The following is a 14,428-nucleotide window of genomic DNA, read 5'->3' as shown; positions in this document are numbered from 1 at the left end:
ATTGTCATAGTTGGCACAGAACCTGAAGGTAAATGTATTAAAAGTTACTTCCAGGAACTTTTACCTGGTGATGAAACAGCCTGAATTTGATACTGATGCCTCTTTATGGTCTTCGTAAAGGACACCATCAGCGAGAAGAGTGGCTATTTTTATTTAGTTATTCTTAATGCTAGTTATTGGTGCCACCGGGTCAAATCAGATTTTTTTTTTGGCTCTTATTATTATCAGCTTTGCTGGTTGTTTGCTGTGCTCATCCTCTGTACAGATGATTCAGCCGAGAGAATGTCATGCCCATCTGGGGCTTGGCGGTGCTGGAGATGCCGGTCAGCTCACACTGTCTGTGCCGTAAATGAATAGGACTTTGAGTTCCATCAGAGAGGAAGCCTGAAACAATCCCTCCCACTTCGCAACTCTATCTCGGCTCTGCTTGAAGTCCTCTAAAAGCAGAGCGAAGCTGCCTCTTTTCTTCCCCTCCTCACTCGTACACAGTCTCCCACAGGTGTCTCGCTCCGTGTCGCATTCGCCGATGTACACAGGAGGCCACGGCTGACAAGGAAAGGGATCGCGCGGAGACGTGCTGGTGAAAGAGGGGAATTACCATATGTAAAGAGCGGAGGTGCCGAGGTCTCCCTTTTTTTGTCTCTGGATAAAGCAGGCGGGCTGCGAGGGACACGATGAGCGCAGGTAGACGCTCGAGCTCACAGCCGACACACAAATGGAGGCCCTCGAATGCAAAACACGCACGCCCTGAGATGTGAGCGGGGGGGACGAGGAGGGCTCACTGTCTCTCCAGGTGCGCTGAAGAAGCAGCGAGGACCACCGTCTGCGTCGGGGTCGGCCAGCGAGGACGACAGCGGCGGTGTGGAGATCTGATTAGCACTGGGAGCGAAGCCGAGCGAGGTTTCTCATCAGGATCAGCTTTCACGGCGATGTTATTACAGTGCTACTTTTATTTGTGACGGGGAGACGGGGCACACCGAGACCACGCCGATGGGGATGAGGAACTTAGCTGGTCTTCCTTTTTACTTTGTTTCTGCTTCTAGATCCCAATATCTCAAAATCAAGACTGCAACTGTTGAAACAGGACATTTGGATATGTATTTACTGAATGTGTTGGACAGTGTGTTTACGGCCCTGGAAGTCTGGAAGCAGCAGTGATACGAGGGCACTAACATCATCCAAGTAACCTTAGATCCCAGGGTCAGGTAGACCAGTGATTTTCAACCACTGTGCCGTGGGGAAATGTCCAATTTCACTTATTCGGTTCAAAAAATATTATTTAGTTGCCGCAAATAATTTGCCATTGTTGAGCCTGCAATATAGTGGCTGGCCTAGTAATTAAATAATCTTCCATGCCAGTAGGCAGCGCAATACATACCTACCATATATGCTGTATTATGCTACAATGTGACATTTTGTAACCTTTTTGGTTGTTGGTGTGCCGTGGGATTTTTTTTATTGTAGAAAATGTGCCGCAGCTCAAAAAAGGTTGAAAAACACTGAGGTAGAGAACATTAGTTATTTAAATGGAGGCGATGCCGCACAACAAAACAAGTGAATGTTAACAAAAAGTTGTTCAATCGTTTCAAATTTGAGCAAAATGGAAACTACGTTGAGCAATGTGTGTGTTTAGGAAGTAAACATGACAATGCAAGAATTTTTTCCAGAAGTCGCTTCGCTTGTTTGACCTGGCGTCTGTGTTGTTGGAGTAAAACAGAACATTGTGAAACATTATTGTACTGTTTGGAAGAAAATGTAGGAAGTAGTGGGAGTGGGAGGCTGACCACACACGGCAGACTGTGGTGCATTCACATGCTCTTCGGGAAGATGTCTTTTTCGTGACCTTTAAGTCACATCGTGGCAACAACGCGCTACAAAGAAGATGTGTTGTATTGTCGCGCTTAAACAACACGTTGGCTGTTTTTGAGACGCTCTTCTGACTTCATAGCAAATGGATGCAGCGCAAATCTCACCATGTTGATACAAGTGAATCACACTGTAATGTCAGGAAGGCAACAACGGTGGCAGGAGTGCGGAATGAATGGACAAAAAAAAAATCTTTCAGTGGCGTGATCATTACTCATCGTCAGGTGTGAAAAACTGAAGTGCATTAATCTCACGAAACATGCAAATCACTAAATCCAGGTGTTTAACAAGTCTCTCTGCTGCCGTGAATACACTTTTCATTTCGGTTATGAACGAGAGACGTCTAGGAAGGTTGTTTTTTTCATAGCACTAACAGGGCTTTCAGAAAGATCATTACACCCAAAAAAGATCCATCCTTGCCTTTTTTCCATTTGTTTACTCTTACTCACCAAATAATCTCCAAAACCATCTGCGCTGGGAGTAAAAATGCATGTTGCCCTGCTCTCTCTTTCTGTCATCTAAACCTGTCTTCATGTCTGTCTATCCTCAAAGCTTCTATAAAAATCACACAAGGGAAGAAAAAAACAGAACACTCAAAAGGTAAGAGGCTTGTGGACATCTCAAATGCACTCAGAGAGGCCATTAATAAAAATAGTTAGCGCAGGAGATGGGTGAAAAAAAAAGAAGAAAAAAAAAGAACGAGGGACCGGCTTGGCTGATATAAAATCTAATTTCTGTTATTTAATTTATCAGAGATGGAGGCAGGAAATCCACCAATCACTTTGTTAGTGCACAGAGCTCCTACAACAGGCATCTCTATTCAGGAAGGACACACACACACACACACAAACACACACAGAGATCGCATCATCGGCCAGAGGGAGCCTGAGGGGTCATTAGTGAAGAAGATCAGATATCACCAATTCATCTTGGTCAAAATAATTAGAGACACACGCAGAGAGAGAGAGAGAGGGCGGGGGGATATATAGAGGGAGGGGGGTGGGGGGGGTCTGCTGTGTGCATTCCCGGTTTAATGTACTATTGTGATGTTGTAGTCATTCATCAAACACCAGCAGACACACACCCACGCAACGTTTCACACTCACGCGCAGTCGAGGCTCGGGTCCAGAGTAGTCGAGGTGATCATCGTCATTGCATCTCACAGAAGTAAGCAGCACTCGTGTTGGGGGTTAATCATTTGAGCCTGCAACGACGTTGTTGGGGAAACCGCCGACAATTAAGCGGCTGACATTAAAACCAGCGAGCTCTTGGGTTTGTGATCTTTGGTGAATAGCGATAGCACGCATGTTAAATTATCCAACGAAGAAACAATGACTGTAGCTAACGGCGCTAGCTTGAAAAGTTGGGGAATTTAGAGAGAAAGTCGCCAAGTTGGCAACACAGACAACGCGACAATAAGGTTTTCCTCCCCCTCCCCAAATTATTGAAATGACCTTCAACAATGCTAGCACTCAACATCAGTTAAGCTAGCTCAGGGGTCAGCAACCTTTCGTATCCAAAGAGCCATTTTGACCTTTTTCCACCAAAAAAAAATTGTCTGGAGCCGCAACAAGTTTTATATATAGTCATATTATATATACAAAAAACTAACTATCAAACAAAAAATAGTCATGTGTTGGCTACATTAAGGTTAATTAAAAACGCAACTATGCAGACCTTCAGGTCTATCTATATTTGTGGCTCATGTGGTAGAGTGTTTTCCCTGTAACTGCAAGGTAGCAGGTTCGATACCTGTCCTCTTCAGTGAGTTTTACATTTTAAACGCATGTCTTTTGCTACGTTTCCACTGAGCGTCCTCCTCACTAGAGCACCGCAAACGGAGGACGGATCCGTTTTTACTAGCGGACGCCTCAGTGTCTCATGAGCTGACACAGAACCAGCATCAGTAGTAGAGTTTGGAGACGTGATCCACTTCCTGAAAGTAGATCTACTTTACTCAGTTTGCTGCAGCAGTTGAGGAATCGCTCGGGCGGGGCTCTGAATCACGAGTAGCAGCTGCAGAGGCGGAGGCTTGACAGAGACGTGACGCACATTTTAGTGAAAGAAATATTTAAACTTTTATTTTTATTTTCAGTGACACAATATCACCTAAAACTCCAAGATAAGAGGACTTCCCTTTAAAAGTTTTTCCACGGTCACTCTTTTTTGTCAAAGCCTCAGGGAGCCGCAACAGACGGGCTAAAGAGCCGCAGGTTGCCGACCCCTGAGCTAGCTGAATGAAATTATTGGACGGGCTTATTACAGTCCTGCAACAGCCACAGGCCCAATTTATTTAATTACATTTTTTTAAATATTAAAATAGCTTTTGAAGATTTCCAACCCTACGTTTAAACTAATAGCTGGAGCTGTAAATTGCTAACCGCCTCAATACCCCATTCAGACAAATACAATGATGAGGCTGTCCAATTAATCTGAATGGCTCGACTTTAGCAAACTGGGTACGGTGTTCTAAATGTCGCCCCGTTCACTGTCCTCATACGCCAGGACCAATTTTCAGGCCACTTCCCGCAAGAGCTAGTTGAAAGCATCCACATTACATTAAATACTTCCTCTGTACTTCCTGTTGGCAAACAGTTTGCGGCCAATCAAACAATGAACCCCAGCTTGAAAAATCCAGAAAAGGCAGCAAGAGGGAGAGAGAGGGAGAGAGTCAATTTGGGCGAGATGAACAACTGAGCCGGCAGCCGGTCTCTATGAATATGAATGCACACGTGTTCAAGGCCACATGATACGCCGGACTGGGGCCCGGTATGGAAAGGGTCAAATACGGCATCCTATGAGTCAAGTTCATCCAAACATCCCATACGATGACTCAATGGGCTTTACAGGCGCACACACACCCACACACACACACACACACACACGCAGCTCCCAGAGCTAGCTAAGCTCCCTGAGCTCTCAACATAGCGGGACTAACAAGCAGAAGGCCTGCTTGTCTCTTATCTCCGCAGTCTCTTTGTGCACTTTTTCAATAGGCTTATCATTCAGACGACAGCAAGTTAAGAAACAACAACAATTACAGTAATATTATCCAACACAAAAATGGGGCATAGGGCCTAACTATCAAAAGTGCAGGCTGCTGACTTTCTTCTGGTCAAAAGAAAAGTAAACTCACCTTAAGTAGCCGATTTAAGTGAACTCCACGGGACCAACGGGCAAAGTTAGTTTGTTACCTCTTAGTCCCACTGTGTAAATGTGAACAGGCGATTCATTCAGACAGATCAACATAATATATTAGGAGGGGAAAACAGGCGCAGACCTCTGCGAATGAAAGTATCTGGAGCTTCTTTGAATCAAATGAAACACACCGGAACAATTAAACTCAATTAATTCCCAGTTGGATCATCGTTTAAACAAAAAAAAAAAAATAGGTGACAAAAAAAAAAGAAAAAGGTTGTGTTATCTTGTGTACCTCTTCAAAAAAAAGAAAATGAGCTCCCCAGCTGGTAGCTTTCATCTGCGGATCTCCCAGGGTACACACACGCAAACCGCTTTGCAACCACTAAACAGACAAATAATTCATGCAAGCTAGTGTTAGTCAGCATTGCCACTCCTGAAGAACTCCAACTGAGCACGGGACTGTGGCTGATAAAAGAATCAAATACTCGAGGCAGAGTGGCATCAAGCAGAGGAGGGGAAGGCCGTGTAAACAAAATGAAGAAAAAAAAAGAAGACGATGCAAGAGGGATGTAAAGACTGACTGTCTGAAGGAAAACAGCATGGACGTCTCCTGTCAGACAACACAAACACGTCTCCTCTAAAAACGGGAGCAAACGCATTGGAAATCCTGCCAGGAGCAGCCGGCGACTACGTCACACACCCCCTGAAGCAATGCTGCTCCTGGAGCCGCACCTTTACGGACCCACCCTGCAGCTTCAGGACCGGAGCGCTCCCACTTTTAAAATTGGACTCTGACGCGAACATCTACCGACTGCACTACAGAGATCCAGCGAACATTACTTCAATCCGCGCGAAACTTTTCAATAACATTTTTACTGTTTGCGGGTCCCTCGAGGGCCACCCTCCACCCCCACCCCCCCGGGTCGTAAAAACCAAATGAGTCCTGAATCATGGTAGCGGCTGCGAGTAATAACGGTTATGATGATAATATCGGAGGTTGACTGCAACAAAGGGACAGTGATTGAAAGTATCCTACCGTGGTCTGTGATTTTACAAGATACAAGGTAGAGCTCCTTCAGGCTGCGGCCCTCCTTGGCGATGATTTCCACGCACCTGCAGGGAAAAACACACAGAGAGAGAGAAAACAAATGTTTTTGAGCGTCACCCGAAGGCGCCTTTTGCTCCGTATATTACACTTCATATTAGCTTGAAGGCAATTTCAAACCGCTTATAAAACTCATGAAGTACAGCACAGTGGCTGTTTAACTCTCCCTAACACACACACACACACACAGACACACACACACACACACACAGGGTTGCCCCACAGTAAAGGTTAAGCAGTACAGCTGCAGGGGTCAAAACTGTTCACATATTCACATACATCAATAATTAAACTACTGATCTGATTAGAGAAACGTACACTAACACACACACACACACACACACACACACACACACACACACACACACACACACACACACACACACACACACACACACACACACACACACACACACACACACACAGAGCTTGCTCACTTCAAAGAGGAGTATCAGCATTCAGCCCAGTGCCTGAGCCCAAAGGACCTACAGAGAGAGTGTGTGTGTGTGTGTGTGTGTGTGTGTGTGTGTGTGTGTGTGTGTGTGTGTGTGTGTGTGTGTGTTACACACTAGGGAGGGTATAGAGGAAGATCAGAGTATCTGTATCAAATGATTCTCTTTAAATGCCTCTAATGAGAGTAGTGTGTGCAACAACTAGATTTTGATCAACGCATTTGACCCATTAACCTTCAAGAGAAAATGCTTTGATCTCTATGCTGGGGTTCCGTCATGAATATTTATGAGACAAAAAAGAAAACTCACGCACACACACACACACACACACACACACACACACTATACGGCTCTCACTTTAATGTGAAAGCAGAGGTAAGAGGGGGGAAGAAAACATATAAAAAAGTGATGTGGAGCTGCCTTCCATCATTGAGCCTCATGTCAAAGTGAAACAGGGACCAATATTGTGTGTTGCGCTTTCACACAACGTGACTGACAACCGGGGGTTATTCTAAAAAACGCATTGCTCATATTCACTCGCGATCCACTTGCTTCTCTCACTGTGGGCCGAGCGTGATGCGCGAGGAGAATCTGAGCCTCTCTTCCTTCATGTTTTCTTTATGCCGCGTCCTCACTGTCTCGCAAAAAAGCAGGAGTGAAAATAGGATGAAGATCAACAGGGAATCCGCTACGGCGGAATTTCCTCTCGAAAAAAAAAAAAAACCAAGCGTGATCTGTGAGCTCGCGTGTGGTTTTTTTCGTGCCGCAGGATCCTCTGAGGAAGACACAATTCGCGGATGTCGAATGCGACGTGTGACATATCACACCGTCGGATCAGGAGGGGATTGACGGCAGTGAGGGAAAAGTTTAAAATGTGTGTCATAGATCTCTAAAATCCTTATTTGTGAGCGGAGCCAAAGCTGTTGAAATGTGCACTGGCCTATCTGCTTTAGTTCACTGGGCTGCATCTTCATATTGCACCTTTTCTATTACATTTCTGCAGCGGTGGCCCCAGCGAGCCTCTCCCTGCTCTCTTTCCCTATCCTTTTTCTAGTCCTCCCACCTCTCCCCCCCCCTCCTCCCTCTTCCTTTTCCATCTTTTCTCTCTCTCTCTTTCTGTGTTGGCCACTCTAGATGCGGATGAGAAAAAAAAAAAAAAAAAAGACCTGTTGCAATGTGTCATCCCGTTGCCAGCCCGAGATTAGATTCAGCTCGGGCCAGCAGGATCACAATATGGTGCCGTGCGTCTTGGGGCTAAGGCATTAGAGCTGCTAATGAATGAAAGCGCTGGGAAGAGAAACAGATAAGAAGACAGCAGCAGAGTCAGGGGTGCAGCCACGAAAAAAAAGGCCAAGGCGGAGTGCATCTTCTGGGAGCTTGTTACACTCTGCCGGGGGTCCCCGGGGTCAGAGAACGGAGCAATTAGATCAGACATCAGTGAATGATGGAGGGAGCGGGGGGGGGGGGGGATGGAAGGAGGGCGTGGACCTCTATATAGTAGCTAAGGGTTAAACAGAGACAGAGAGGGGTGAGTGAGATCTAAGGAAACAAGGGAGAAAAGGCAGGAAAGGGTAAGAAGCCATTAATAAGGCCAGAGGGAGGCGATGTGAGAGGACGGAGGAGACAGCGGGTGAGAGAGGGGGAGGCCGGCGTTGCACGGATCACGCCACATGAAAGCCTTTAAAGAAGCAACAAGCTCCCACCCACCTCCACTCGAACCGACCGCCTGGCCGTGTGATCTGCTCGCTTTCAATAATGTACAGCGCCTGTGACAAATGCGGCAGTTTGGACACGGTGTGCATACTGAAACGTGCGAGAGATAACGTTGAGGGGCGGATGCGCCGCAGGTTGAAGCTGGAGAAGCTGCAGGAGGGGAGGGATGGGAAGCGGAGGCTGAAGAGCAGAATGAGGAAATAAATGACACTTTGTCAGAGGGAGGAAGGAGGAACATGAAAAAAGAGGAGCGACGGTGACGGTATGTCGGACGGAGGATTAGGAAAAGAGGATAAGTGAAGGAACTAATGAAGTGACGAAAAGAGAAATGTGGAGGATCGAGGTGACGAGGATGTGAGACGCAGGAGCAGAAACACGGCGGAGGAAGGATGTGTCAGTGAGGGAGAGAAAAAAGAAGTGCAGCGTAGAGAGGCTGAGGGGAGGAAGAGAGGAGGCAGACAACACAAGATGACAAGGAAATGAAAGGGGAAGGTTAATTGGGACGATTTTGAGCAATAACAGAGGAATGAGCAAGGCGAAGGAGACGAAGAAGAAGCGGCGATGACGAGTGGATGAGCCTCTGCTACCGCAGGAGGCCGAGGATTGTCTTCCCTCTTCTTTAAAAGCATTGCGTTATCGTGACGTGGCGAGCAAATATATACAGCTCAAGGCCACTTTTTTAATTTATTTTCTTTACCGAGAAAATGACAATAAAACTGTCTCCATGACAACGTTAGACCGTGGGTAGGCGGAGGCGGGGGAGCGAGGCCCATCGGGGGGTCAGCGCGTGTTTTGGCTGCCCGTCACCGCGCCGTCGCCACAAACAGCTCGGGGTGGACAATAAAAGTGTCACTCCTCCCTCCGTCTCGTTCTCACGGCCTCATTCCAACACAATCTAGCTTCTGGTTCGGTTCCTGGCACGGCCGGGATTCCTCTTCCTTCAACGTAAACTCTGCACACATTTTTCTATCTAAATTGAATCACCGGAGCCACACAACTGGACCTTGAGGGCTTTGCCGAAACCCTAAAACATATTTTATGTGTAATTGTGTTTTCCTGCCAGCCAGATGATGCTGCCTGCCAAAGAATGTCGCCTTTGTTCGACTCTGAAGGATGAAAAAAATAAAAATAAAAAGAGTAGGCCCTAAGTGATAAATCGCGTCTTCGACTTGAATGAAAGAAAAAGGTTTTCATTTAATAACCAAGGCAACTCCAAGTAATACTCAAACGATCTCGCTCAAACAGAGAGGAGTAGATGCAGCTATATATTTTCAATAGCATCAGGAGAAGAAACCAATTCAAATAGCAATACGTTGCTGATACATAATTGCTCTTCCCTTGGAGTTTATAAGAAGAAAACTCAATTATGTTGCTTTGAAACCACATAAGCGCCGATTAAGGGAAGCATTTTCCAGGTCTTTACGTGTAGATGAGGCCCGCAGGTACGGCGAGCTGAGTAGTGTTTATCAAGGAGGAAATGCCACGGACTTGTGGACGGTTTTGTCCATTTTTTATTTCCCAGAATTTAATTTGCTCCTGGACCACATCACATACATTAGCTCGCTGAAATCTACTTTAGAAGCTACTGTGGCGCCATTACTACTCGCCCCTTAGTGGCAATGATACGAACATAGGTCATCTTGTGAAAAATGTTCTTTATGTGCACCGAGTAGCATCATTGTGAAGATTTTTTCAATAACTTAAGGAAACAGAAAAATACATGTTAGACCAGCATGATCAGTGGGTTTAAATCTGTGCTATACTGAAGGTCAGGAAAATGGACTTCCAAGTCAAGGCCAAGGCACTGATACATCCCGACAGCAAAGAGCGCGAGTGAGTCATCAACACCTCCGAAAAACGAGCAACGCCATTTAAAAAGAAAAATCCCTTTGACCTGACCGTTGTTTAAAAGAAAAAGACAAAAGAGGATAAGCAGACCAACAAGCAGAAGACTGCTTCCATCTGAGCTCTGCGCCGCGTTTAAAGCTCCCCTACAGGACAACTGCCCCTACAGTGTGTGTGTGTGTGTGTTTTGTTGTACTCCCAGAGGTTAAACCTCGACAAAGCCCGGCAATCATCCCGTAATCCCGGCTCACCGCTTGATCAGACACAATCTCTTCTGCGAGCTTGTTGCCATGGACGTCCTTTTAATTAGAAATCATTTGAATGTTGTTTTAGATTAATATTATGCGTTGTGTGCAAGTTTATTTTTCCCGGTTTTCCCATTTTGTTTATTTAGGGAAGTCATATGTGTGACTGGCACCCTGATACAGAAGTAAAATGGTCTAATTAACGGCTGCGTTTCCATTTTCTGTCGTAACTGTGTATATATATATATAAAAATGCATCCCTGGCCACTTTGAGTCCAGCACATGTGCAGTGGTTTTAAGTGTGTACGTTTCTGTCATTACACTGGAACCCATAAGAGACTTCCAACCACCTTTGCTGAACTATTTCCCCACACGGCCCGCTGGAAAAGAGTCTGGAGCGAGGCTCAACCAGGAGATGTGGGGACAAAGGTGTTCTGTTTGCTGCCGGCGAGAAACGCGCTCGCCGTGCCTCTCCGAAGGTGAAGCTAATCTTCTTTCTATGCAGCAGAGCCAAGAGGTATCCGGGCAGCCGGGAGGGAAGAACAGCGACAATACTTGAGAGAAACAAGAGGTCCGTATTTATCACAAAGGCTGCAGACGGTCCTCGGACCAAACAAACACGTGTAGCCGCTTCTCTTTAGTTCGCCGGCCACAATGGACGCGGGAACAAAAGGGGCGCTGCTGGGAGGGAGAGAGCGGCTGGAGGTAAGGCAGGCGGTGCAGGCTAGCTCGGCCCTGACCAACACGAGGCCCCGTCTCATCCCGCTCCTCACACGGCCCACAATTACACGGCTGTCGAGCCACACAAAAGGAGCGGGGGGTGGAAATAGAAATGGATGATTTTGGAGAGAAGAAGCGCGGGGAGGGTGAGTGTGGGGAGAGAAAGAAAGTAAGCATGAAATGTATAAAGAAAAGCGGTTGAAGGTCTAGGGAGAGGTTGAAAACATAAAAGGAGGAGGAGGAGAATGAGGAGGAGGAAGAGGAGGAGGCAGCAGCGGTGACTGACGAGACTTCAGACTTCCATGGCTGTCTTTAGACTTAATGAAATGGAAGGGCGGAGCAGCAAAGAGGAGGAGAGCAAGGCAAGACGTGGGGTGGAGGGGGGGTTATACTTCCGAGGAGAACGCTCTTGCAAAATGATTCTTGCTGTAAATTTTCTTTACATCGCCCATAAATCCATACACAAGTGTAAGGAAGCATGGCTCTGCTTCCTCGATGTGCAACGCTGAGTTTCTGGAATCCTCCGCGCACAAAAAAAGAAAAGAAAAAAAGACCCCCAAAAACTTTTAAGACTTTTTTTTTTTCATTGGGCTAGTATAAATGGATATAAAAAATATCCAATACCTCAAAAGAGCCCTTCAGTAAGCAAATACTTCAGGAACAATCTTAAAATGGAGCGATTCTGGTTTTTATTGAATGAGAGGGAACGCGTTCATTGCTTTTGAAATTGCTGACCCGCCCGACGGCGTGAGCGGGCTATTGTTGCGTTGCTGATTCGTGGCACAATTAAAGTTGATCAGCAAAGTGATCATTCAGCAGCGTACTTTACATTCTCATCCCAAGGAAGCCATTTGCTGCCGAAATTCTTTTTAAACCCCAGAAAGTGAACATTGTCTGAATCATTTTTTTGCATTTGTCATTGGCTGCCAAGGTTGCCATGTACATAAAAAAAAAACTTCTTTTATTGCCTTTGTATGACATTTCTTTCAAGACGGGGTTGACTGCAAAATATGAAATAAAAGAGAAATAAATGAGAAGATGCATACTTATAATAGACCTCTGAGAACATTCACACACAAAAGCTCCCACATACTGTTTCAGATTCACAGAGTTCACAGTCATATCTCATTGTATTTGTATTGTATTTCTTACAAAATGTGTGTGTGCGTGCATGTGTGTGTGTGTGTGTGTGTGTGTGTGTGTGTAAGTTCTAGTCATCTGAATCAGGGTCTGCTTCAGCAATTAGGGCCTGGATGATTTCCCAGGCTAGCCTGCCGTACCCACCGCTCACATGAGAATCACATTCCTATTGTGTTCCACCACCGTTAATCATGTTTTCAAACGGCGGGGCACTCCAGCAGCTTGTCATCGGCCTGCTCCAAAAAGAAAAGAAAAAAAAAGAGAAAATGTGCAGATGGGGGTCATAACTGGAGCCGTAAATGCCCATCGCCCTCGACTCTCCTGTCCAACCTGTGCTTTTTTTCCCCCCTTTTCTTTTCGCCATGGAAAGAGGAGAGGAAAAGAGAGATGAGGGCACTCTACAGGTCAACGCAGCCAGCGGGGGAAGCAGATACACCGAGACCCTCGTATGCGCCGCTGTCTCCTCTCATCCTCGGCGGAGGTTGTGTTCTCCGCTTGCACAGCTGGAGGTTTTACGGTAACTGCCGCGTTTGAGTGAAACACTTCTGGTACGCCACACACACACGGCAACAAGTTTCAACGTGGAGACGGAGGAGTTCTACTCTGGGGACATGGCCTTGGAGCAGGTCTGGAGCGACACATTAAGTTAAACAACATGGCGCTTAAAAGTGCATGCGGCTTATGGAGAAATGTTGATGTATAATCAGCGTTGCAACCACTTGCAACAGCATCTCCAAAAGCAAAGTGTCCCTCACAATCCAGCTGAGTTGTCAATCAAAAACCAAGGAGGGGTATGTGTGTGTGTGTGTGGGGGGGGGTAGAAGCCAACTAAGCACTTTGTGAGGTTAAGTGGCACTTATTCACTTTAAGCCCATCCAAAATGGACAGCCTGTTGCCTTGCCAACGCTGCCGGGCCTCCGTGATGCACATGCACAAACAGCGTTTTAAAGCAGAGCCCCTCGGTCGCCGGTGGGGAAGCGAGCTGGCCCGGCATCGCTCGCACGTGGCTCTCTGATAGCTCTTCCCTCTGCATCCTCTGGTGCACCTCACCAGCTTCCCAGAGGACATGCAGGCGAGGTACTGACCTGTAAACGAACAACCGCGGCTCTGCAAAGCAATGCCGTGCCTCTATCGGCCTCCGCGGTCGGCCCACTGCAGCCGTGACAGAATAAATAACTCAGGAGAAGATGAGCGCTGCCCCGTGGCAGATGGCGATAAGACTTATAGCCTCAAGTCTGTGTGTGTGTGTGTGTGTGTGCAGAGGAGAAAGTTAGTGCAGCTCTGCCCATGTGAGACGAACAGTTAAGTTAGAGATGGTTGCCCATGATAGATGTCACTGTGGGGAATAAAAGCAGTGGACGCATCTGCTTTCTTGGTCTCAGGTAGAGGAGAGGGGAACTGACTATGTGTGTGTGTTGGATTTTGGTATGTGCCATGTGCTCCGGGATCTGTCGACAGGCTCCAGGCCTGTTGGTCCCCCTCCCCCCCCCTTCCCGTGCATCATGCGCTCCAAGAGGTGTTCTGCAAACGGGGCCTGGAGCAGATAGGCATCGACCCCGACGCCTGGGGAGGGAGGGAGCCGCAAGTGACCGTCATGTTTGGAGGCGCTCCTGCTGCTGCAGGAACTCACGTGTCCTTTGCTGCAGGAGAAGAGATTAAAAAGAAAAAGGGGGGAAACTTCCGGCAACAACCTCCACCACTCCTGTACCAAGGCCCGACGCATACCGCCCGTCGTAACTCTCCTGCTCCGTGTCCGCCGCGCCGAGAGAGAGAGCTGAACTGCCGCCGTGTGTACCAAAAGGCCTGACACCGTGGTACACGGTAACACACAGTGTACACCCTCCGCCCACTCAGCCGCGGCTAATTGCTCTGCACTTTGATTACCGCCATCTATTTTAATGAGAGCTTTTGCCAACGCGCTCGCTCTCTCCGTCTCTGTCAAACACACACACACACACACACACACACGGGCCGTGTTGGACGCGCCGCACGCGCGCAGAATGGAGAGGAGAAGAACAATAGTGCGCGTCGTGTTTGTCCCGGTGGCAGGAAATTGCAGGGTGTTCATTAGGCTAATGGATATGAAGAGGAAGGGAGAAGGGGAGGTGCGGGAGGAAGAGTTGAAGATAGAACGGGGGAGGACAGGATGAGAGGGTGGGAGGCCACTGAATTATATCACATAAAAAATAAATAAAAAAATA

The 14,428-nt window shown here is 47.1% G+C and overlaps 1 protein-coding gene across 1 annotated transcript in view; it reads right to left on the bottom strand.

The window, feature by feature from the left end:
• fbxl17 (F-box and leucine-rich repeat protein 17) overlaps positions 1–14,428 on the bottom strand; it is a gene marked incomplete at both ends in the record, with an annotated part of 188,530 nt that overhangs the window by 51,426 nt on the left and 122,676 nt on the right. The window contains one exon of the mRNA XM_079221847.1: positions 6,044–6,120. Coding sequence (XP_079077973.1) covers positions 6,044–6,120 — 77 coding nt within the window. The remainder of the gene's footprint in view (positions 1–6,043; positions 6,121–14,428) is intronic.

This window comes from Taurulus bubalis (assembly GCF_910589615.1).
Source record: "Taurulus bubalis genome assembly, chromosome: 8".
Lineage (NCBI taxonomy): Eukaryota > Metazoa > Chordata > Actinopteri > Perciformes > Cottidae > Taurulus > Taurulus bubalis.
This window is presented reverse-complemented; position numbering and strand designations above follow the sequence as displayed.